The sequence below is a fragment of the Dermacentor andersoni genome, chromosome 3, assembly GCF_023375885.2.
Source record: "Dermacentor andersoni chromosome 3, qqDerAnde1_hic_scaffold, whole genome shotgun sequence".
NCBI classification, from domain to species: domain Eukaryota; kingdom Metazoa; phylum Arthropoda; class Arachnida; order Ixodida; family Ixodidae; genus Dermacentor; species Dermacentor andersoni.
In genome coordinates, this window is record NC_092816.1 from 133,078,986 (window position 1) to 133,104,462 (window position 25,477).

General features: G+C 45.2%; 1 protein-coding gene across 1 annotated transcript in view; it reads right to left on the reverse strand.

The window, feature by feature from the left end:
- Positions 1 to 11,486: 11,486 nt before the first annotated feature.
- Positions 11,487 to 25,477, reverse strand: part of LOC126525258 (uncharacterized oxidoreductase TM_0325-like) — a 60,663-nt gene continuing 46,672 nt past the window's right edge. The window contains exons 8-9 of the mRNA XM_072287296.1: positions 19,361 to 19,424; positions 11,487 to 12,365 (exon numbers count right to left, since the gene is read on the reverse strand). Coding sequence (XP_072143397.1) covers positions 12,174 to 12,365; positions 19,361 to 19,424 — 256 coding nt within the window. The 3' untranslated portion in view covers positions 11,487 to 12,173. The remainder of the gene's footprint in view (positions 12,366 to 19,360; positions 19,425 to 25,477) is intronic.

The following is a 25,477-nucleotide window of genomic DNA, read 5'->3' on the forward strand; positions in this document are numbered from 1 at the left end:
AGCCCAATGCGCCATGGACGCAATGAACAACTGGCCTCAGAAATTCGGCACATATATCATGAAAGCCATGACAAGGGACACAACATAATCTTTCAGAGGCTTCCAGGACATTGTAACACCAGCGGGAACGACCACGACGAGGAAGCCACCCGATCTGCACAAGAAAGTGGTCGACGAGTCTTCATTCCGCTTTCGCGAACATATGCTGCGGCTGGGCTGAGATTGATGTACCGTGATTGTACTTTGCCCCTATGGGACTCAAATGTTTGCACCATGTGTAGGCTGCGTTCGTTTTCTCCGGGCATACGGATGCAGCTCCCGCCTTGGTTACCACGACGTGAACAGACCATGCTCTACCGTCTGTGGCTAGGCGTTGCCTTTACGAACTCATATGTATGCCTCATTGGAATGGCTAACAGCCCCACGTGCGACACATGCAACATCGACGAGACGCTCGCACATATTATCTGTGTCTGCCCGCGATATAGCGCTCAGAGACAAGTGATATGCAGAGTACTGGACCAGTTGGACAATCTTCCACTATCAGAACAAAAGCTTTAGGCCAATGCTATGAAAGAACATGCGCGATGAAGGCCTTGCTCGCGTTATTAAGGTCCCTGCGGTCTACGGTGCTTGACGAGAGACTAAGAATGCCGCCCCCTACCGCTCTGTAGTGTGCGCGCTTTGTTCGTGCTAGTCTCTCTTTCTTTCTATCTCCCCTTCCACTCTGTTTCTCCTTTATCCCCCTTAACCTTTCCCACTGCGCATTGTAGCCAACCGGAACTACCTCTGGTTAACCTCCCTGCCTTTCTCTGCATTATCTTATCTCTCTCTTGATAGGTCTACTCAGACAACCCTGCTGGTCACCGCCCGATGCTTGCGTCGGGCAGTGACGCGTACGACTGGACCTCGCGACGTCGATTCAAGAGTTTGCAAGGAGTCCCTCTCATACAGGGCATCGAGCAGCACCCCCACCGTTTTCCCCGGTGCAGCGACTGAGCGCAACGTATCCGCGCGGCAGTTTCGGCTCCACGCACACATGCTGGTGCGAAAGTTACGCTTCTAAGAGCACAGCTGTGCGGCACTTTTCTTGATGGGGTTCGCGTGTTGTGTGTTGCAAGAGGTAAGCGGCGCATGTATCGGCCTACGAAGTGGAAAGCTTGCTGAAATCAAAGGCAAATTTGAGTACAGACTCCTGAAATTCTTATAACAAGGGCAGTGTGATTATAAATGCTGTAATTAAGCATTAGCCTTTCGCGTATATATGAGCGCTTGGCGCAGCGAAGTAGCCGCCGTGTCGCTGTGGCTGGCAACGCTGCGGGACAGGCTTCATTTTTGCGGAATAATTGTTTGTTATTCGTACTAACGTGTGCTTAAAATACCGGGAATGGTTTCATGCAGCGACTCGCGTTTCTTGTTAATGTCTCGTGTTCTCTTCCCCTTTTTTCATGCGTTAGTGCTTCGGCTTGCTACGGTGCAGTATTTATTAATTTTGCATTTTAATTTATCACTTCTTTCAGGGAAGCTCTTATGTTCAGTTTAGGTTAACAAGACTGGCCGGAGGTCTATTACTTCCAAGCTCTTTTGTTCGGCCCCATTTAGCTTCTTGCTACCTACTTATTCGATATTTGAAATTATAACGAAGGAAACGTTTAATGGAGCAGAAAAAAATTGCGGCAGCATGAAATCAGGGGCAAGATAACTTATGGTAGGACAAGGAAAGATGCATGCAGGGAGAGATAAGTAAGATAGTGTAATCAGCAATTTCGATGATATAGTAGAAGCAGCAGAAGATTTCTCTACTGTCCTGTACAGTGTCCAAAGCAGCCATGGAACTATCACTGGTAGTGATGAACAGGGTACAGAGGTTCCTTCTATACCTAACACTGAAGTTAGAAGGGCCTTGCCAGACATGTCCGGGCGAAAGCAGCACCAGTAGATAAAGTTATTGTCAATTTAATCAAAGATCTGTTTCGTTCAATGTGTTTGAGCTTCCGAAGAACCATGACTACGTACCCTGTTTAGTAGCTTGTCACTCACTGCTATCCCTGTATTTTACTAAGAGCTGTTTGCGAAAAGGTGGTTGTGATCCGCAAAGGTTGCTCATGATGAAAAAATGCTCTAGCGCAGCCTTTACCGGGTAACTGCTCGCTTGGGGCCAGACTGCTCAGACTGATCAGGTGTCGCAGAAACCGCGTTTGCTTACATTGGCTCTGCTAACGGCGAGAACAGGCATAGTGGACTTTCGATTTAATAAAAGATCTGTTTCGTTGAATGTGTTTGAGTTTCCGAAGAACCATGAATACGTACCCTGTTTAGTAGCTTGTCACCCACTGCTATCCCTGTATTTTACTAAGAGATGTTCGCAAAAGGGTGGTTGTGATCCGCAAAGGTTACTCATGATGAAAAAAATGCTCTAGCGCAACCGTTGCCGGGTAACTGCTCGCTTGGGGCCAGACTGCTAAGACTGATCAGGTGTCGCAGAATCCGCGTTTGCTTCCATTGGCTCTGCTAACGGCGAGAACAGGCGTAGTGGACTTTGACGCTCGTGTCCTCCTTCTGAAGCAGACCAAAACAGCTTTTTCGTACGTTTTGCTGCAATCACTGAAAGGTTGGCAATGTCGGAATCCATCAACAAGTGAGTGGAATCTGTTCCACTCGTCGATGCTGCGGTTGCAGAGATTGTTGCTCTTACAATGAAAAAGAACCGATGAAGACCAAGGTGGAGGAGTACCGGTTGACGACTGAGTTTTTTTCCCAAAAAGTATGACTTTCTATTGGCCGATTTGGTGACGCCTCAATATACGGCTGCAGCGTTGTCTTCCAGGGTTGCGTCCCTTGAGAAACAGGTGTCGTCTCAAGCCTCTGCCATGTACGGCTGTCATGCGATTTTGACATAACTAAACAGTGCAGCCGACCCTCAATTCTAGAGCCGCGCGGCTTTCCTACAAATCCGCATGAAAATCTTGTCGCTTTTACGTCTTATTTGGCGGCCACCAAAGATGAAATTAGTTCCCATAAGCACACTCAGGTCTTGGCAATGCACCGTTCGCCTGTGTGCGGAGTGAAAGCACCCACACGTCCTCAAATTTGTCTCGTCTTCCAGTCGCGATTTCTGGCTACCCGATAGAAGTAGTCGGTGACTTCTGATTCAATATGGTGGGGTGGGAGCTGTGTTTGCTGGGAATATCAATCGACACAAAAAGGCACTGTGGTCAGGCACGTGATCATTGCCCAAGAAAAAACAAAAAACCTTCAGTTCTTGTGGGTCAAACGTGGTCGTATACTTATTCGCAAGGTAACGGTTTATCCAGCTATTCGCATCGCACATCTACGTGATTTCTTTACGATTGATTGAGTACTTGCGGTTTTACATCTTGAATGTTATAATTACATGTCTTTCGTTCATTCCAATTTGAGAGACTTTGCTGAACTCCGCAGTAGTGTCTCGTCATCGAAAATTGCAATTTTTTTTATTTCATTCGTGTCATTATACAAGAATACGCAAGGATTGGGATAACTTTTTTTTTTCCTTATCTGAATAAGCGTGGAAAACGTCACTCTTTCGAGCTCATTGAAATATATATATATCCAAAGAGCTAATGCATTCATTTTTACATGGGAGCTATGCAAAACACCTTTTGTCTCGTCATAACTGCCGAGGTGGTGGTATGGCTATGTTAGTTGAGTATGTTTGGACTAGTACACTTATTACCGTCCAATATTTCTGTGCTGAATTGTTGTCTTGATACATATCGGTTCTTCTTTTTCAGTTGCTAGTATTTATCTTTACAAAGCTCTAAATCGCAGCACGCGTGAGCTTATTGATCAACTTCATAATGCCAAATTCCTTCAATACCTGCTTGCGTTACTGTTGATACGAACATATGCTTTTGAAAAAACAGAAGACTAATGTTGTAGACTACTTCAACGTTCTTGTGGATTTTAGAATATTCACCTGTATGCTCTCCTATTACACTTGTGGAACTTCTCTGTGCTTCTATATATCATCCGGCCCAGATAACGCCAATGTGCACACAGAACAAATTCATGTACTTGCCTTTGTCATAGGACATTTGCCTGAGCATATTTTGTCAGCTGTCTTTTTTATTGCCGGCTTTCAACCTTAAAGTCCTTGTAACGCACGTTGAGTTTAAGGAAAAGCGGATGTTTGACGAGTCACTAAAAAAATCCCTGTTGGAATCACTTCTTGCATCCTGTGGCAGAAAGCGCGGTTTATGATTCTGGAGTGCGCCAATAACGTCAAACTATACAAACGTTTCTATTCCACATCTGCAATCAGTTCTCAGCGATTGGTCAAAACCTTTTTTGGAGCAGCCCCACTTCACCTGTCTGTCAAGTGACGTTACGAAAACCGCGATAGCTCCTCATCTTATATGCCGTGTACACACTGATTGCGCATGGTTTGATTGAACAAAAGAAATATAGTTACTTCTTATTCGAAAGCTTTCTGCCATTAGCCCTCGGCTATTGGTCAAAAGTTTTCGAGGTTCACCCACTTCACCTGCCTTTCACGCGACGCCACAAAACCGCAAAAACTCACCGCGTCAAATAGACGTGTACGCGTTGAAGATGCATTATTATGCCGAACAAAACTGAATTTCCTTCTTAATATCCCCAGGCTGCCCTGATCTACAAGGAAAGGATGGCTACATCCAATCGCTGAGGCACTGGTCACTCGCACCTGCCGGATAGCATGGGTTTATTGGCGTATAATAAAGCTGTTTACGTGGCCATCTAACGTTTTCGAGCATATTCGGCTTGATTACGACCTCGTTCTGCCAATTCTTCTTTGCTGATAATCCCTTTTAGCGTCATTCTTCAGCTTCCGTTGCATGCCGCCGGGATTTTCACCAGCCACTGCAAGCTATGGGGACGCGGACCAATCGCAGACACCGGCATCACGCTTTCATACGGTTATCCAGTTTCAATGCAGTGGCTCGACCCCGTCGAATCCCTCTCCACTTGAGCGTGCTCCTCACCGCTTGTCAGCCAATTAGATAAGACAAGCCTCTCAGTGTAGGCAATGTTATTCGTTTTTCAAGCAAACAAAAGTGACCTCCAATGAAGGAGGAGGGCGTTTGATGGTCTGTTTAGACCACCCGGCGGGTTACCGCCCGAAGCTTTCGTCGGCGGTTGCGCAAATTTGATGTGAGGAGCTTGAAAAATGAACATATTAAAATAGGTTTACGCTATAGGGCCCCAGATGCAAGGTTGTCGTCGTTATTATTCCGCATTACATTTGGCTATGTTTCCGAAATATCAGGCGCTGCGACGGCTAATTCTGGGAATGTTCACGCATGCGGCATGCTACGACCAGCAGGTATATTTCGCAAGCACACGCTTGCTTTGCCGCTTCAAAGAAACTATGTGCGCTCTAACGTAAAGCCATTCCAAACGGTTCTATTCTAATTCTGCAATCAGCCCTCCGGGATTGGTCAAAACATTTTTGAACCACCCCCACTTCGCGTGTCAGTCATGCAACGTCACGAAAACCGCTATGGCTCCTCATCTGATATGACGCGTACACACTGATTATGCATCATTGGACCGGGCAAAACGAACAGGTGTTTCTGATTCGGCGCCTTTTCGCCATTAGCCCTTGGCTATCGGTCGAAAGCTTTCGGGCTTCACCCCCCTCACATGCCTGCCACGCGACGTCACAAAACCACGAAAACTGACTGCGTCGAATTGACGTATACACGTTAAAGATGCTTTAATATGCCGAAAAAACAGATTTTTTTTTTCTGAATAGCCGCAGGATGCCCCGTTCCGAAAGGAATAAAAGATGGCTGCTGCCGAAAGCACAGGTATAGGCTACTCGCACCTGCCATAGAGCATGGGTGTATTTGCGTACAATAAAAAATTTTGCGTGGCATCGTAACGTTTTCCAGCACTTTCCGCTCGTTTACGACGTCGATGTGCCAGGTCTTGTTTGTTGAGGGGCCGTTTTAGTGTCATTCTTAACCTTCCGTTGCATGCCGCCGCGATTTTTGACAAGCTAGCTCGACCTAAGGAAGTGCAAGCGGTCCAGACGCAGACGTCGGGAACAAGGCTCTCCATCCAGTTATCGACTTTCAGTGCAAGGGATCGGCTCCATCGAATGCCTCTCCACCTGAGCGTGTCCCTCGCTTCTTGTCAGCCAATCAGATAAGAGAAGCCGCTAGCTGTAGGCAATGATATTCGTTTTTCAAGCCTCTCAGCTTTTCTACTAAAACAAATGCTTCTCTCTCCCAGCCTTTCCGTATATGCCTCTGTTTCTCATTCTTCAGCATGGTATCAAGTAAACAAAGTTCGGGTAACGCACATCTAGCAGCACATCATTTGCGAGAACCAGTTGGCATCTGGACTTGTTTGACAGGAAATGTTCAACCTGAATGGTAGATAGTCCCTGAAGATCCCTGCCAGAGCTCTGTTTTCTTCGGGACCGCAGGCAATGAGAACTGTTAATTTGTCGAGGCGGCTTTATCACAGGACAGATTTGGCGGCCAGAGTCCGACGTATATATTCCGTTGCAATAGAGAACCTGCATAAAAGGCCCTTGCGACTGGCGGGGCCGTACTTAGGTACGCACAGTTGACAAAGCGCTCAAACTCTAAAATTTTGCAACGCAGGAATGCAAAATATTACGTAGGCGCTATGCACGCAGCTAAAGATAATGAGTGAATGGTTCCTGAAATATGCAAAATACATCGCGGTTTCCCGCATTACTGTGGTGAAAGCGACTTCATAACAAATTACATATATCTGTGGATGACACAGTTCACGATAATAGTAACAGAACGCACTTTTTTAAAAATTATGTAGATATGTTTTGTGAAGTAATGCCTCATTGTGCTTATAAACCACTTTGCGCGCAAAATAATTGTGAGACCGATGTGCGGTAATGATTGGTGGGAATTCATATGTCATTCTCTAATTATAGAAAATACGGATAAGGGAAAATTGTTTGTTTCTACAGGATGAATTACCAGCTCTAATGGTTATAAACGTTTATGTTAATATCCTCCCGAGGATAATCACTGATCCTCACGTCCTTCATACCCTTGTGGAATTTATTGCCTTCTTGAGACTTTCACAAAGCGCACACGCAGTGCCCATCTTGAAAAAGACGCGGGAAATGAAAGTTCGCGAGCCATTAGTTGCTGCCTAAATATTGTATGTTTACTACATTTCAGCTTGTTCATGACTTGACGTACAGTGTTAAAAAATTAACAAATTTTCTTACACTACTACCTAGAGTAAAATCTGGCGCCACCATCTATGCGAGTTTCCCGAAGGGCATTCTAAAACTTTCAGTATGCCAAGATTTAAGTACCCGGGACTGTCTCGATTGTGGCTTGGCCTAATGTATAATGATGGCTGCACAATGGTTTACTGGGATGGGCCGGTGTATCGTCAGCATAGCAAAACAATGCGAGAACCGTGGTCGCTTTTGAGATGACGCCACCAAACAGTCACGGCGAACGACCGGTGGACCTAGCGCGCCTCATTTGAATATGTTGTTCAACGCTTTCTGCATTTCAAAACAAAAACGCACTGCAGGCACAATCACAGCTTTTATATTTACCAGCAAATAAATAAAGCAAACCCTTAGGATAAAATACTCACACCGTCTAAGCTTGGGAAAGTCCAGGCGAAAGTCAGTTTCCTGAGCGTTTGCTTAGTGTTTCAGTTGCGGAAGAAAAGCAAATGCTCCTCTGTCTTTATACTCACAAGTACACACAATTTCCATGGTTCTCAACAAGTTTATATTGCGGTGCAACCCTTGTGATGCAACCTTCTGTCTTGCTTAAGAAAGAAAGCCTGCGACATATATTAAATAAAGCACGTAATGTGCCCCCGTGCTTCCTGCGATTGCATTGATGCATTCCTCTCGAGCCTCTTTGTATGAGCGAGCAGTGCGTTTCCCCTTACGTGCAGCTGCTTCAGAAGTGACCCGGCAGTGGCGCTGACACTGGCTGCCCAATTCACGCCAGCGATGTGGTTTCATCGCGATGGTTCATTATAGCGAGGAGCAGAGAAGATAAGTAAATATCAAGATAAAATCACTGTTGGTTCATATGTGACGCGTAGGAGAGCACTGCAGTTGCGTCGCGCGAGGTTGTGCGTCAGTGCTGCTTTAAATTTCGCGGGTTATATTCACGACTACGATAAAGCGATTGCGTAACAAGTAGGACGTTAGAAGCTGTTCAACTGAACGTTTTTTTTTTTTTTTTTTTTGCAGCACTTCATAGCTTCACCGTTACATGCAGGGTGCTAAGCTTATTACTTCCGACATTGGCTAATGAATGTTTCACTAATTGTGAGATTATGCAGACTGGAAGAGCTAATGCGACTTGCAGCATACAATAGCCGCAACCGGCACTTGGCCGCTTCCTCCCAGAGCGCTTAGGCGAATTTTTAAAACTCTGGGCACAGTTAGCTGGGAACTCCTGTATAAAACAAGATTGATTTTTCAGCTACGATTCAGGGGGCTCAACTTGCCCGAGTACGGTATGCAGTGCGCTCCAGTAACCCTTCGTCCGTGTCGCCATTCGACGGCGGCCTATCGACGCTGGACGGGCGCGGTAAAGAAATAGATAAGATTCTGCCCCCGAAGTACGACCAACACTTCGCAATAATTATGGAGCAGTTACCCGATTTCAAAAGCTCGTTACGTGCAGCGGAACATGATACTACAATTACTTATTTTGCTTACTGCAGCAGCAAATATTATGCGTAGTTATCGCATGTATTGCGCTCTATTTATTCGTATTTATTGACCCTGATAGCGTGAAAATGTTCTCATTAAAGGGATGCTTTCTTTGAGAACTTTTTCGGAAGTGTACTCGCTGGGATCTGCGGCTGCCTTGTTACATAGCTCGCACACAGGGTAGCACTCATTCAAAGAATCGGCTTGTGTACATAGCCGGCTATGCTACCCGCATAATGTCCCCGTGATGGGCTCTGTTGTCTATAGAATAAGGCAATCAAACCGGAAGTGGGACATAAGAATCCCAGTTGCAGCAAATGCACCCCTTCAAGTGCGTAATTATGTTTAATCAAGTGAAACGTTATATTCGTTACTCCCGGGAGCGTTGGCCCATTTCCTTCGTCATGTACTCGTCTAGTAAAATTGGCCTATGCTGGTGACGGTGTACTGGTAAACTGGACCGATTCCTCAGAAACTGTTACAAGACGTTGGCCGATCTCTGAGACAGTCTAATCCATCGCCGTGTGGGTCACGTGGCTCACGTGGTCTAGTCCTGTTGCCACGGGCGGCGCGTAATTGCTAAGCTGCAAAAGGGGGTGCAGAACGTCAACCGTCCGATCATATTTAATTAACCCTTTCATGGGGGCTTCAGTTCACAAAATTTGCAGAATGGGTGGGGGATCTGCATAATTTTATGCTAATTTTGTTATAGGTGACGCTTTCGTTTCCAGGAGCGCTATAACGTAAAAATATTCCAAACTTTTTTTATTCCAAATCCGCAATCGAACCTCCGCGAGTGGTCAAAAATTTTTGGGCCACCCAACTTCACCTGTCTTTCAAGTGATGTCACGAAAACCGCGATAGCTTCCCATGTTATATGACGTGTGCACACTGATTACTCATGCTTTGACCATACAAAAGAACAATAGTTATTTCTCATTCGAAACCTTTCTGTCATTAGCCCTCTGCTATTGGTCAAAACTTTTCGAGCTTCCCCCACTTCACCAGCATTTCACGCGATTGTCACAAAACCGAAAAATCTAACCGCGTCAAAAAGACGTGTACGCGTTAAAGATGCATTAATATGCAGAACAAAAGTGACTTTCCTTCTGAATATCCCCAGGCTGCCCTGATACAAAACGAAAGGATGGCTAACTCCAGTCTCCGAGGCACTGGTTACTCGCACCTGCCGGATAGCACGCGTTTATTGGCGTATAATAAAACTGTCTGCGTGGTCGTGTAACGTTTTCGAGCATATTTGGCTTGATATGACCTCGTTCTGCCAATTCTACTTTGCTGATCATCTGTTTTTGTGTCATTCTTGAGCTTCCGTTGCATACCACCGCGGTTTTCGACCAGCCACCGCAAGCTAACGGAAAGCGGACCAATCGCAGACAGCGGCATCACTGTTTCATCCTGTTATCGATTTTCGGTGCAGTGGCCCGGCGACATCAAATCCCTCTCCACTTGAGCGTGCTCCTCGCCGCCCGTCAGTCAATTCGATAAGACAAGCCTCTCAGTGTAGGCAACGATATTCGTTTTCCAAGCACTAAAATTTGACCTCCAGTGAACGAGGAGAGCGTTTGATTGGTCTGTTTAGTCCCCCCTGTGGGTCGCTGCCCGATGCTTTCGTCGGCAGTTAGACACACTTGATGTTAGGAGATTGGAATAAAAACATATTAAAATAGTTTTACCTTATAAGGCGCTATAACGTAAAGCTATTCCAAACTTTTCTATTCTAATTCTGCAATCAGCCCTCGGCTGTTGGCGAAACTTTTTTGAACGACCGCCACTTCGCGCACCACTCATGCAACGTCACGAAAACAGCGATGGCTCCTCATCTGATATGACGCGTACTCACTGATTATGCATCATTGGACCGGACAAAAGGAACAGTTATTGCTGATATGACGCCTTTTCGCCATTAGCCCTTGGCTATCGGTGAAAAGTTTTCGGGCTTCACCCACTTCACCTGGTGATACGCGACGTGAAAATACCGTGGACGCGGTAAAGATGCTTTAATATGCCGAAAAAAAAAAACATTTTTCTTCTCAATAGCCCCAGGCTCGGCCCTTCTGAAAGCAATAAATGATGGCTGCTGGCTAAGTTTGAGTTAGAGTGGAATGCATATATGTTTGCCATCTGAAAAAGACAGGAAGTTAATTTCGCGTTTGCACTGCGCGTAACTGCGTCAGCTGCGCGTGGCATCCGCGATGGTAGCGGCACACTAAGTGGCCTAGTGCAGAGTCGAGCTCTGACGTCTCCGCAACACTCAACATTTGGCTAGGGCTTTGTCCTCTCGGTTTCTCCACCGTGAAGCTCCTAGCGCGCTTGCGGGGACGAAATGAGAGGGAAAGCTGGGTATCGATACGATAACTTGACTTCCAGTTGAAGGACTGGAAAATTTTTTTCCGGTATTACATTCGCGAGAAGACGTCCTGTAATGGTTGGGCCATACTTTGATGTGATAGATGAGTGTTTCAAGCCGCTTAAAAGTAGCGAATGCTGAATTTAAAAGAAGACGCTTAAGTACATTAGGATAAGTGGACTATTTTGAAGCGGTATGAGGCTATAACTGCATATTTTCTCCTTTTGAGTTTGGGAAAGCCTAATAATATTTAAATATATGCGACTGACACATTGGACGTTTGGTGACTGCGCCCTGTACGCTTCGATTCACTTATTTTCCGCAGGGTGCCTATTCGCCCTATGCAGCTTTATTTTTGCCATGACATTGCCGTTTACATGCCCAAGAAACCGTACATCTTCATTGCGATGGATTTTTCTGTGAGTTTTATTCAACTTTTACAACGGACGTTTTGGAGCCGACATCCTGCACAACATGTAGTGGCGACAAAGGACGTGAAAAAAGAAGCTGTGTACTGAATAAAAGTTCGTTGTGTCATCTCAAGGAGTGCGCAGCTGCTTTGCTAGCTTCTTTCACATTGCCACTTGTTTAAGAATTTACTAGAGCGCCTTCATCACAATAACATACGACCACGATGGGAGTCAAGCTGTAGGGACACAATGTATTTTTGCAAAAGAAACGCAAAAAAAGGAAAGCAAGGACTCCATCCAATATTTTTAGCCACTGTAATCAAGGGGACGCATGGCAGACTGCAGATAACACTATTTTGCCCTTAGGTGTTAAGTGCTGAACGAAGGCAGCACGTTCGACGTGCGTCCTCCATAATGAAACCTGAACCTTGTAAGCAATTCGCATTAGCATGCGTAACTCCTCGCCCAATATTTACTGTATTGCATAGCCGTGTATGCGTTCCTGTTTACCTCACAAAGCTCAGAAGAAGTGAAATTGTTTTTCTTAAGAGCTCGAGTCGCCAAACATTCACTGATTTAGAAGACAGTGGAGTTATTTATATAATATGTAGCGTCTACTTAAATCTTGTAGTGTATCTTGACAGCATGGAAAGGTTATGTCATTGGCTTCTGGTGTAGTCTAGTGCGTATCCGACGATCGAGCGGGACCCGAGACGCTGGAGAGAAGGATGAAGCCCCCATCGACGGGCATAATGGTCCCCGTGACAAACGCGGCATCATCGGATGCCAGGAAGGCGATGCAGTCGGCAACTTCGTCCGGTGTGCCCACTCGTCCCAGCGCATGCAGAGGACCGGCCATTTTGTCCATCAGCTGCACGAACAAAAAGGTCAGACAACAAACAGCAAGGGAATGTTGGCATTTACTGGAAATATTATCCAGAAAATGAGGCGAGCCTTACAGGCATTGCATGCATTAAACACAAAACAGAAGAAACAGAGCGCAGATTAGTCCGTTCTGCAAACTCTACAAATATCTCTCCCCTGCTATTCCTAGAACCTATGGTATATTCTCCCACTGACTTGTTTCCAGTCTGTTTCTTGCCTACCTTGGCATTGAAGTCGCCCATCAGTGTAGTGTATTTTGTTTCGACTTTACCCATCGCCGATTCTACGTCTTCATAGACGCTTTCGACTTCGTAGTCATTATGACTGGATGTAGGGGCGTAGATCTGTACGACCTTCAATTTGTACCTCTTATTAAGTTTCACCACAAGACCTTCCACCCTCTCGTTAATGCTGTAGAATTCCTGTGTGTTACCAGCTATATCCTTACTAATCGGGAATCCGACTCCAAGTTCTCGTCTCTCCGCTAAGCCCCGGTAGCACAGGATGTGCCTGGGATTTAGCACTTTATATGCTTCTTTATATGCCCTAACCTCACTGACTCTTGTTACATCCAGTTTACTGCCTGCTAATTCCTCCAATAGCACTGGCAGACTCATCTCACTAAATAACGTTCTAGTGTTAAACGTTGCCAGGTTCAGATTGCAATGGTGGCCTGCAAAATTTCGCACTTACGTATTAGCTCGCCTGCAAAAGCACAAGCGACCCGCAACCTAATGATTCCGCCGCATGGCTGGCGAACGTATCCCCCAAGGTCACTCCATCATATTCATTTGATTCATATGGCAGCAGGATGGCGGACGCCAAAATGGCTACGAGGAACTATCGCCAAAGTAAAGGTGATCGTTCTATTTTTTTGTGGTCGAGGGGATTCGCTGCAAAGCATCACGAATAAAAGAAACGTAAATAAAAGCTGCCAACTCTGCATCGTGCAAGAACTGCAGCCGGTGTCATTGCAAACTTGTCCTAAGGAAAAATACGCCCCCGAAGTCGTAGTTTCTGACTTCCACTTCGACTACGTATCTCATGTTGAACCACAACACATCACAGATCAAGCCCCAAGGGCCATGAACTGCGCAAAATCAGCGAGGCAATAACATATGTCTAGACAATGTACGCATGCCCGTACGCGCAGCTCAACGCTACCCAACATAATAAGCTCCAAGCTCTGCTAGGTAATTGTCAGTGAAGTGGGAGCACCCTCCTGCTCTCCTACCACGTCCACCCTTGCAATTTTTTAACAATATCCCGCAAGCGTGGACCGCACGGCGTGTCTGCTGCTTTGTAGCGGCGAGGGACGGTGGGATCGGCAACTTTATATGCGGTCGTGCAAGGCGAATTCTTTTTCGCATGTGTTCTGCGGCGTTATTCGCTTTAAGGGCGCACCTCACCGCTACAAGGCCATTGACGCGCCGCTGCTCGCATACAGAGCTCGCTTTACAGAGTAAGTTCGGCTCGCAGCTTAAAATCAGTGATGAAACATCCTCGAACAGCCCAGACACGGCCCTCACAACGTGCCTCGCTTGGAACCACCGCTTTCGTTCTAGTAGCCGGTACTGCGAATTGTAGTAATTCCCGCGTCCCGGACTATTGACCTCGAGAAGGATCTGGGAACAGAACCAAGAGCGGCACACCTCTTCAACCAAGGCCATGCCGTGTACTATCGTGGATGGAGTTCACATACCAGAGGAGACCACCGCACTAGTAGTCGTACCCCTGTCAACATTTCCGAGGCATTACAATGCGGTCTGGTCGGCCAAATACGCCGGAACATGGGCTCTCGCAGAAGCCATTTCCTTACTTGAACCCTTCACTCGCATAATTACCATGAAATGCAGTGCTGAGAGGACGTTTTGTGGCTTCGCGCTTAACATACTCTTTGACCATACACATGCCACTATGAAGACCTACATGCTGTCCCATGCGCAACTCGCGAGTGCTGCAGGAATGGGTCCCCGGCCCTCACGGGATAAAGGATGTCTTTATCCGCGAAACCTCTTCACCAAGCAACGTGATCAGAAGGCCAGCGAACTGTTCCCCAAGAGCAATTTGAGGAGAACACCTCAAACAAGTGCGCGCTCAGCTCAGAGACTTCCGTAAATCACTGACTTCTTCATTCTCCATCTCCTTGGTTCTCGTGCGCATGTGGCGATCTTACTCGACAGACGCTGATACAAACATTGTCATATCATGCTATCCTCCATAGCATCAAATCCAGATGAGGTCACGCACATGTAACGCCTGTTGGCAGTATTTTAGCACTCCGTACACTTAATAGGGCTGTCTCAGTTGATTTCAAACCCTTACCTGTTCCCCCGCCAGCACCCATTACTCCTCCCTTCCGCGGGGGATAGTTTGGGCCCCTCCTCCTCAGGGTCTACGCCGAGTCTATGAACCCTGCTCGTGGCCCGCATTCGCTGCCATGTTCAGGGCCCATCACATGACCATACCGCGACAGGAAGCGCTAGCCTCCGTCACAACGGAAGACCCAGTCTAGGCTTACTCCTAATAACTGTTTTCTGTCTCCTTCTCTCTCAAAATTTATACCGCGAGTAGAGATTACAAAGATACGCCACCGATGCTTATATAATGTCAAAGATCGGAGTGGGACTGACGTCAGTGCGCAAGATTATTTGAAAGACCTTGGTTGCTGCTTATGTATGAAGTCCTTGGTATGTATATACTTAAATATTTAAATCTATTCTAAGGAACCCGTATGGATTTCCTTGGTAGCTTGCACTACGTTCGAATGGATGACAAACTTTCCTTTATGGTGCATCCTCCGCCTTGCAGGATTTGGTGGAAGTGATTTGTCACATTCAGTCTCCTTGTTCTTCGAGTTATCGATTAATTCACATTCTCGCTGAGATCAGCTAGCCTCTTTCGTGTTAGCTCAGATGGTAGAGTGACTGTCCTGGAAAGGCGTTGGTCACGGGTTCAAATGCCTAACGAGGGCAAAATTTGTTCCCAAATGTGATGTTTGTTTGTGAGAATCCCATATGGTTTTCCTTCGTAGGTTCATACTACATCCTGATCGGTGACAATTATTCATTTCATGATGCGTCCTCCAGTTTGCGTGATTCCGCTGAAACTGATTTGCCATGCTAAGTATGAAAGAAATAATGACGGTGCTGTTTGCAGCTATGCAGCGGTGGACATCGGTAAGTGTGTTATATTCGCACGATACCTGTATGATAGACTAACATGTGCTGTCGACATTTCATAGTTATTTACATCAGAACCCCGAGAATTATTTACCACCTAAACAACGCTGCCCTGGAAAGAAACCACATACGAATATTTGGCTGTCGATACAGCTTCAGATATGTCATGGTAAATTCACGACCATTATCCTATTAACAACCTTGATCACTATCAGATAGCCTAACCAGATCAGATACAGGTAGATAGCCTAACCTTGATCAGTTAGGCTATCTGCGCCGTAACTTCATGAGCGCGCCCTCCGATCCTAAATACCTACTTTATAAAAGTGTGTAGGTCAAAAATGTGAATTTGTTAAAACTTTTTTGGCATCCCGAACAAGACTGCCTACTTACGCCATTAGAAATTGCACAAACTCACTCTGTTCGTTCATCTGGCGACGTAACATGGGTTTGGCGCACGTGGGATCTTGGTTTACACATGTGATCTCTTGAGCGAAGAACGACCCTTTCGCGTCGCCAAGCATCTTAACGATTCTAAATAGGTACGAAAATGTAGTTCTCACTTAGCGAAGAAGCGATAGTTAGTTTCATAGTGGGTAAAATGAACCCTATACGGGCGTTAATAAAGTAATCACTGTCGAATGTTTACTAAATTTTACCCTACACTGCAGTCACTCCAGGATCGGCCCACATGGCGCTGTGATAAAAAAGCATGCTAAACAGACCTGTAAGTAGCAAATTAAATGTAATATTTATTGTAATAAATTAAGATTTATAATAATTTTGCGATTTAGCCATCGTTTTCTTTATTCGGTAATGCTCCCTGTAGTTCAATGACTTCTCTAACCGACAACGTGAAACCGGTAACGTTTTACCGAAGCAAGCTGTAACAGACCATGCAGCTTAGAGCACCTATATTTTGCGGAACCAACAGTGTCCAAAAAGGAGGAAAACATATACCTGAGTTACCAGCTTCTCACGATCCGCGTCCTGCAGCTACCCTTCGGTTAAGAAAACATGGCAGGCTTGCGGATTTGCGCTCCTCTCTTGCAGCCTCTCAGCTTTTATCTTGCAATAAAGTTCTCTCTCTTCACTGAAAGCGTTTTTAGCCTCCTGTCATATTCATTATGGTCAGTTTCAATTTCTTCGCTTAGCGCCATCTGTGGCCTATCTAATATCGAGAGCAGTTTTTGGCTATTAAATGCGTAGATTTCTATCTAATTTATGCGTGAGTTCTGTACACTCCAATCTACGGTCGTAATACACGAGTCCTATATTCTAGGGCTGAATAATATGCAGCTTTATATTAGATTGCATTTCACATTTGACTACATTTTCTAGGAACTTGAACGCTTGCTGGCATTCATTACAATTAGCCAGAGAGCGCCGGAAGGTGATCCACCAGCCGCGGGCCAACAAATTTCAACGAATCTTCTAGGGCTTCGTAACGACGGCCACTTCCGAAGTTGATACCACGGAATCATCTATGGACGATTTTTAGGTTTTTCACTTGCCCTACCGCGAGAGCCTTCCTTTACCCCCAGCAACAATTCGGCGCCGTGCTTACTAGAGGATTCGAACCAGAACATAGCGGCACTCAGTAGCCGCAATATTCCGTGCAACATGTTGGTCCGTTACAACACAGACTTTCTATGCAGCGCGCACATGGAGAGAGTTTTCAGGGTCGCTGCCAGATGTGTCGAAAAGAAAACGAAGGAAAATAACCAAAGAAAAATTTGAAAACCAACTGTTGGTGAAGATCAACAGCGGATGCAGCGCGCACATAGAGAAAGTTTTCAGTGTCGGTGCGTCGAAAAGAAAACGAAGGAAAATAAACAAAGAAAATTTTGAAAACCAACTGTTAGTGATGATAAACAACGGGTTAAGGACTACAGAGGACACACTGGAATAGACAGGTCAGCTTGATGTACTTACTCTATTCATGCAACGTTAATAAAAGTACGGAGGAAATTATTTTTACAGTAAGCTGTAGGTTAGTTAATCTTTCAGTTGATTTCGCATGAAAGCAATTGGTAACTGGAATCAGTTGTATATTGAGATAAGTTAATCCTAATTATAATCGGTAACGTCTTTTGTAACGTGTACAAATATGATGTCAACAAAAGTCTGCGCAAAAGACACAACGTATGTACAGATGGGCGTAAGAAAACGAACAAAAAGTTGCACTCTGCAAAACGAAACAGGTGGTCTGGAAAATAATATAGGGTCTGACAATGGTACGAAGAAAACAATGCGAAATTAATTCTGCAAAATAGCAGCATCTTTGATGCACCAATATTAGTACACACAGATGCATATACCACGTACGTCGCTCTTCGCCTCGCTCGCGTTGACTTTGTTTGCCACACTTCTATTTTTTCTGGTGAATTTATAGCGATACTACGGGCACTATATTACTGAAATCTAATCTCAGCTTTGCTTTGCCGTCTTTTCGCCGTCAGATTGTACGTTTAGCACACTTTCGCAGGCTTTATTGGTCCTACATTGCATGTACAGGTTTCTTTTTTTTTTTTTATTTTTGCGAGACCACATCATGCATCACTGTCACTGTCCTAATACGTGGGAGCTCAAATATATCGCACAAAACATTTTTCCCTGTCTTTTTCAATTCGTACTTGTATTGACCGGAACAACCTTATGAGTGATATTGCAGCTATAAAGGATAGCACCATTTTAGAGCGCAGCTCTCGCCGGCTCCTACGGCGATCGTCGGCGCAACCCAGCGAATGAGCTGAACAAACGATGAGAGCGCAGCGGGGAATGAAAAATGCTATGAGAGAGAAGTGGCGCGAATAGGAAAACGGAGGAAGGCACGGTGAAAGCGTGAGGAGAAAAGTTTAGTGCGAGAACGGTGGCTGCGAGATGGCGCCAGCGTAGCACGCGTCGTCTGGCAAGTTTCTATTGCGGCGGCTTCTGCGAATCGCGCCTACGCGTCACCCACGCGCTGGCCCCGCGGCTCTCGCGATCTCCTGGTCAGCGAGGCACTGGCGCCGCACTTCTCTCCATTTGCAGCTTGCCGCACGAGAACCATTTTATACACCAGCCAATATGTCGCGAGATGAAAACACGCATAGAGCTGCGCTGAAATTTTGCAATAGGGAGTGTCGCAATCGTCGGTGATTTTGTTCTTAAAACTTTAACTGACATTGTATTACCAAGAACTCTTGCATTTTTTTGTTTACCTTTATGACCGCAGGCAATATGGTATAACAGGAAACTTTTCTATCAATTTTTTTTTCTGTCACAGCGTTTGTTGTTTACTATGTATCATACTTTCTACCACTCCCCTCTACAATGCCTGCGGCCCTGAAAGTAAAACGAATAAATAAAAAAAGAAATAATAAAGAAGAGACACAAGAAAGAAACAAATCAGATGCAGTTAGAAAATTTAACCCTGTGCATACACAGTCACATTCAATATCAGATTCAACATGTTGCCCATGGTTAAAGGGGCTTCAAGATGAAACTTATTATACAAGAATTGCAGCCATAAATATTATTTCAAGTGAACTGACGTTTCTTAAGTCAATTTCTCACGCGTCAGTCATGCTGTGCACTCTTGGAACGCCTTTAACCAGACACACGTTTTGGCACGTAACATCTCATAATTTTAATCACAGACACAATGCTGCTTCTAACATCAAATGCTACTCTATACGCAAGAAAACACTTAGTACGAGTATATTTAGAGCACACCAGACAATCTGGCAGGATGCACGAATTCTGCCGCGTTTTTTATTATTATTACGATCATTACACTACTATTTATGCGACGTACCTCCATGTGTTGCTCTACGCTGAGCTCAGGTCTTTTCCCAATCAACGTCTTGATACGACCCGGGCTGCAAAGAAAAAACACATAAGTTTTATGTCACTGTGCCTGTCATTTTCGCCCATTTCGCACGTCGCCTGCACACTTGCGCGAAAGGCGATGCGGGGCACAAAGGGCATCTTTCTCATTGGCTAATAAATAAACTTCAGTATGAAATTCCACCTCATTTGTCTGCATTTCTCCATTATCAACTCTGTCAGCCCTATAATTCATTCGCTCTTTACCAACCCATGTAACACCTTTCTCGAAAATAGTTCATTCTTTGCATCCGCTGGTTTCTTTTCTGATTGCGTCATTGGAAGCACGTTGACTTGCACATTCGCACGCCTGATCAGAACCGCACTCCGGGCTTACGAAGCCTTGGGTGGCTGGATAGCTTCGCGCCTCTCTGCATTCGAGGCACCCAGTTATAGCCGATGCGGCCCATATCACGGCCTCGATGCGATTGCCGAAGGCCTTGCTATGTGGTCAACGTAGTACTGTGCTACGTAATAACGACTACGGATGAAAAATAATGTAAGTGCGGGGACTCCGCCAGAAGATGGGCCCAGTTATTCTTCGCTCCTTCTCGAGACACATGGCGATACAAGGGATGCGAACAACCCGACGCAGCCCTACTTAATGTGAAACGGGGTTGTTTGATGCCATGACTTCTACATACCAGCAATTCCATGATAGTGCCCATTTTCTTCTGTGCCTAATAATGTAACTTGGGATTGAGGACAGCCGTCCATACTTGGCTTTCCAAATTTTTCCATACATTCGCCGGGTTAGGTTGGTGCGTCCGAATTCGGAAAAAATTCAGTTTTTTGGTGGGCGAGCTTGTGGGCTGTCAAGTTTTGCGCACAAACATGTCCATGGAGATCTTTTATTCGGCAAGTTATCGAAGCACAGCAGATGCTGCTAATACCCAATCATATAAATGTATTTTGTATTCACTGGTACTGTTCGAAATGTCAGGACAGCAACGAGAAGATGAAGCTGCATCCTGGGGTCCTATACAGAGAGGAGCCGCCTCTGCTACAGTGAACCCTATCTGGCCAGCGCTCCGTGGCGGCGCTAGTGAGTGTCAACACGTAAACACTCCTAGCATACACGACTACTACGCGCACCATGATCCACTTTGAACACACTCCGCCCACGTCACCACAAGCGGTCATTAAACTGCATATGTGATGTATTGCTTGGTCTTAAAGGCAGGCAGCTGGCCACTATTGCTCTGACATGCTGCCTCAACACACCAAAGGTGCGAGAGTGCCGTGGTACTGAAGTAACGAAAATATGAAGACATATACAATCAAGCCAAGGTAGCATTCTGTCTTTTTTGTTGAACTGCGTAAATACTTTTCTTTTTAAATTGTGGTGTTTAGCTTACTTAAACTACGGCGTGGTTTGCTATGGACGCTGGAAAGATTTTTTCTAGCCATCACTGGGCGTGAGTTTTGCTGACGACGCCTGCGCCACCGCGGTGGTCTCGTTTCAGGGTCAGCACGCTATGTTAAACTAGCAATTCATCCATACTGCAATCGGACCGTGCCTGTGTGTTTGATTCATATTTCTCGATGTCACATATTTTATTCTGTGGCATATAAATTATTTCACTAAAGCTTAGAAGGTAGACGCCGCTCAATCATATATGTTTTCTCGAACATGCTCTACAGGACTGCAACATTCCCACTGGACGCTTTACCGCAATATTGAGAGTGGTGAACTTGAATACCCTGAGAGCCGTAACAAAGTTTCCATATTAACAAGAATTAGAACTTCTTCAGTTTTAACCTTATAGATCTGCGGGAACACGGAAGCTGGAGAGAAGTAATTAATAAAGGGAAAATCAGACATCCACCCAATCGCGCAAATTGCTAAAGAGAACTCATGCAGGTTCCTTGAAAGGAAAGCCTCGCAGTTGAAGAAAAACAAGTCCGTTCCGGGACTCGAACCTGGAGCTACCGCCTTTCGGACGCAGCCATTCTACCGTCTGAGCTAACCAGGCTGCTTCCAGATGGCAGGGCGAAGTCCTTGGTAGCAATTGCTGCGATTGGGTGGATGTCTGATTTTTCCTGTATTCATTCATCATGATCATCATCATCAGCCTGGTTACGCCCACTGCAGGGCAAAGATCTCTCCCATACTTCTCCAACTACCCCGGTCATGTACTAATTGTGGCCATGTTGTCCCTGCAAACTTCTTAATCTCATCCGCCCACCTAACTTTCTCCCGCCCCCTGCTGCGCTTCTTTTCCCTTGGAATCCAATCCGTAACCCTTAATGACCATCAGTTACCTTCTCTCCTAATTACACGTCCTGCCCATGCCCATTTCTTTTTCTTAATTTCAACTAAGATGTAATTAACTCGCGTTCGTTCCCTCATCCAATCTGCTCTTTTCTTATCCGAACGTTACACCCATCATTCTTCTTTTCATAGCTCGTTGCGTCGTCCTCAATTTGAGTAGAAGCCTTTTCGTAAGCCTCCAGGTTTCTGCCGCGTACGTGAGTACTGGTAAGACACAGCTGCTATACACTTTTCTCTTGAGGGATAATAGCAACCTGCTGTTCAAGATCTTAGAATGCCTGCCAAATGCACCCCAGCCCATTCTTATTCTTCTGATTATTTCAGTCTCATGATCCGGATCAGCGGTCACAACCTGTCCTAAGTAGATGTATTCCCTTAACACTTCCAGTGCCTCGCTACCTATCGTAAACTGCTATTCTCTTCCGAGACTGTTAAACATTGCCTTAGTTTCCTGCAGAAAAATTCTTAGACCCACCCTTCTGCTTTGCCTCTCCAGATCACTGAGCATGCATTGCGATTGGTCCCCTGAGTTACTAAGCAAGGCAAGATCATCAGCGAATCGCAAGTTACTAAGGTATTCTCCATTAACATTATTTTTTTTTTTTTAATGCGGGTCTCTGAATACCTCCTGCAAACACGCTGTGAATAGCATTGGAGAGATTGTTTCTCCCTGCCTGACGCCTTTCTTTCTTGGGATTTTGTTGCTTTTTTATGGAGGACTACGTTGGCTGCGGTGCCGCTATAGATATATTTCAGTATTTTACATACGGCTCGTCTACACCTTGATTCCGTAATGCGTCCCTGACTGTTGAGGATTCGACTGAATCAAACGCTTTCTCGTAATCAATGAAAGCTATATATAAGGGTTGGTTATATTCCGCACATTTCTCTACCACCTGATTGGTAGTGTTAATATGGTCTATTGTTGAGTAGCCTTCACGAAATCCTGCCTGGTCCTTTGGTTGACAGAAGTCTTTATGTATTATTTCTGTCCAAATTTCGGGTTTCTGAAGAACCATTACTTCAAGCTCTTGCCTTTTCTCGAGGTGTTGACGAATTCGGCTACACCCTGCCATCTGCTAGCCGCCAGGTTAGCTCAGACGGTAGAGCAGCGGCCCGGAAAGGCGGTGGCCCCAGGTTCGAGCCCCGGACCAGGATGCATTTTTGTTCAACTGCGAGGGTTTTCTTTCAAGGAACCCGTATGGGTTTCCTTTGCAGCAGTTGCTACGATTGAGGGGATAAGGGTGACAAAGTATCACATGGGAGGTAATAAGTACCGCCACTGTCAAATGCTTACAGCGCAGCTGAACCACAACACAGGCTCTTTTGGTCTGGGGTCCAGGTTTTTGCGTAACGTGAAAATCACGGAAGTAAACGGGTGAACAAGAAACAAAAACTACACAGACCGAAATGCTAAACCGAAGATCTCCTGCATCCGTCCAGTGCGCAGCTTGTTTTTGTTTGTGTGTGCATTTCTTGCGCTGTTTTTTATTCTGTTGATCACGCACCAGCTCGACCAGCGCTTAACCTCGTGGCATGAGGCAATTAGGAAAGGAAGACATTGCCTTGACAGCGTTATGTTGAGTGCACTGTGCTCTTCACTCATAAGGACAAAATTACTGAAACATACATGTGCGCAATTGCTAGCCATCCATGTGGCTAGCCACACATGACGCTAGTACATGTGCGCACAAATGTACTACAAGCCTTATTAAGCCCGCACAAACTTGTAAAATATGACAAAACATAACGTATTAGGCACACAATATTTTAAGCAAAAGCGCTACCTAGGGAATTCCTGGAGCCTCTTCGTACGCTAAGCCAGTTAGCATGGTGTGATGTGACCGCCAATTTAGTGTGAATGAGCTCGAATCTGTTGTGTGTCATGTAGAAATAGATCACGAATAAAACCTGTACATATAATGCACGCTCAGTGCGTAACAATATGTATGTTCCCAAGGCACACAAACAGGTTAATCGAAAAGCGCGCGATGTACGACGCCTTTTAGTATTTATCACATTCGATTGCACAGTTCTGGCTTGTGATACTTGACAGTCCGGTTTACACAGCAGAGAATTTTCACCGACCAAGTATCTCTAAAACACAAAGACCTCTCACCAAAATAGCACATCATGTTCTATGCTTAGGGAGCCCTAGATTCCCTCGGAAGGTTAGGACTGGTGAGGTTTAGACAGTGCTGAATAACGGCCACGTCCGTCCTCTGCGGCAGATTTTTTCCAGATAAGAGGAACTACGAGGTAGGGTTTCTAAATCATATGGACATGGCGGGCATCATTGAGGAACTCTACAGTGTTATCGAGAGCGTGGCCACCGTCGTAATAAAGCTAAATAGGTTATGTTAACTAAATGTATTACAAGCCCACACTCCAACCTCCAGTCATGAAATGAAGAAATAGAGCAGTTTTTTTTATGTGTTGCATAAAGAGTGAGGTATACTGAATAATTCAATCTACTGTATGCATTGCTGACTTTAATGTGAAAGTTGCAAGAAATTCGGCTAAGAACACGCGATCGGCAACTATGCTTCAGAAATAGTAGGGGAGAGATACTGTCAAATTCAGGGGAATGTAATTGACACGGAATAATGAATACCGACTTCGGGAAGCGCCGTAAAAGAAATTGGAGCCACACAAGCTTTAATATAGAAACAAAGCAGGAAGCAGGTTTCATACACTGCCCGTCCCAGCCTAGTACAACTTGTAAAAGTGTAAGGTATAGCAAACGGCAGTGATCACAGGTTAGAGCAAGAGAGAGATCACAAGAACGAAAGAGCAAAAGAAGTAAAAAACAGATAAAACTAGACGCAGTCAGGGTAATACCAGATGAATTCATGCTTGTGCTCGAAAACAAATATGTAGCTCTGGAACAGCCACATGAAAATAACGCTTATGTATTTTGTGAACCTCTAAGTAGGTCGATTTGAGATGAAGAAATTGAACTTGGAACTAAGGCACCAGATAAGCCCTCCCAAAGTAACAAACAACATAATAAAGAAACGATAGCGCATGAACGTGCCTAGCTCAAGAAATCGCAGAATTTGCTGAAGGGCCAAAGCTGATAAACAACAGAAACTAAGTGATACTCGAAACTACAAGGGTACGAATGATTAAAGAAGCAGTAAAAAAAGGACACAGCGTGCATCCGTGAGAAGAAAACGTGCTATCGGGCAGGGCAAGGTGTATTTAGCGGAAGATCAGCAGAGTGATGCCATCAGCAATTTTGATAGCTTAATAAAGGCAGCGGAAGTTTTCTATACTGAGGTGTACAGTACTTGAAACAGCCACCTAGCCTTCATTGGAAGTGGTGACGAACTGGACAGAGAGGCTCTTTGTGTAACTAGCGAGGAATTTTGAAAGACTTTTCGACACACGTCGCTACGAAAAGGCCAGGAGAACATCAAATAACAGTCGATATAATCAAATATGGACAAGACATTAAGCTTGAAAAGTTCGCAGCCCTTCATGCAATTGCATCGTGACTGCAGCTGTACCAGAGACATTAAAGAATTCGAACATTATAATAATCCAGAAGAAGGGAGACTTTAAAGAAGTGAAGAAATGCAGGCCCATTAGGTTGCTCTCAGTATTGTAGAAAATATGCAATAGGTAATTCCCAAGATTATCAAAGCAACACTTGCCCAATCAACCAAGAGAGCATGCCGTCTTCAAAAAGAGGTATTCTACGATGACTCACCTCCATCAAAAATCAGGTAAATTGGAAATCTGGGCAGCTCAAGCAACCTCTAAAAA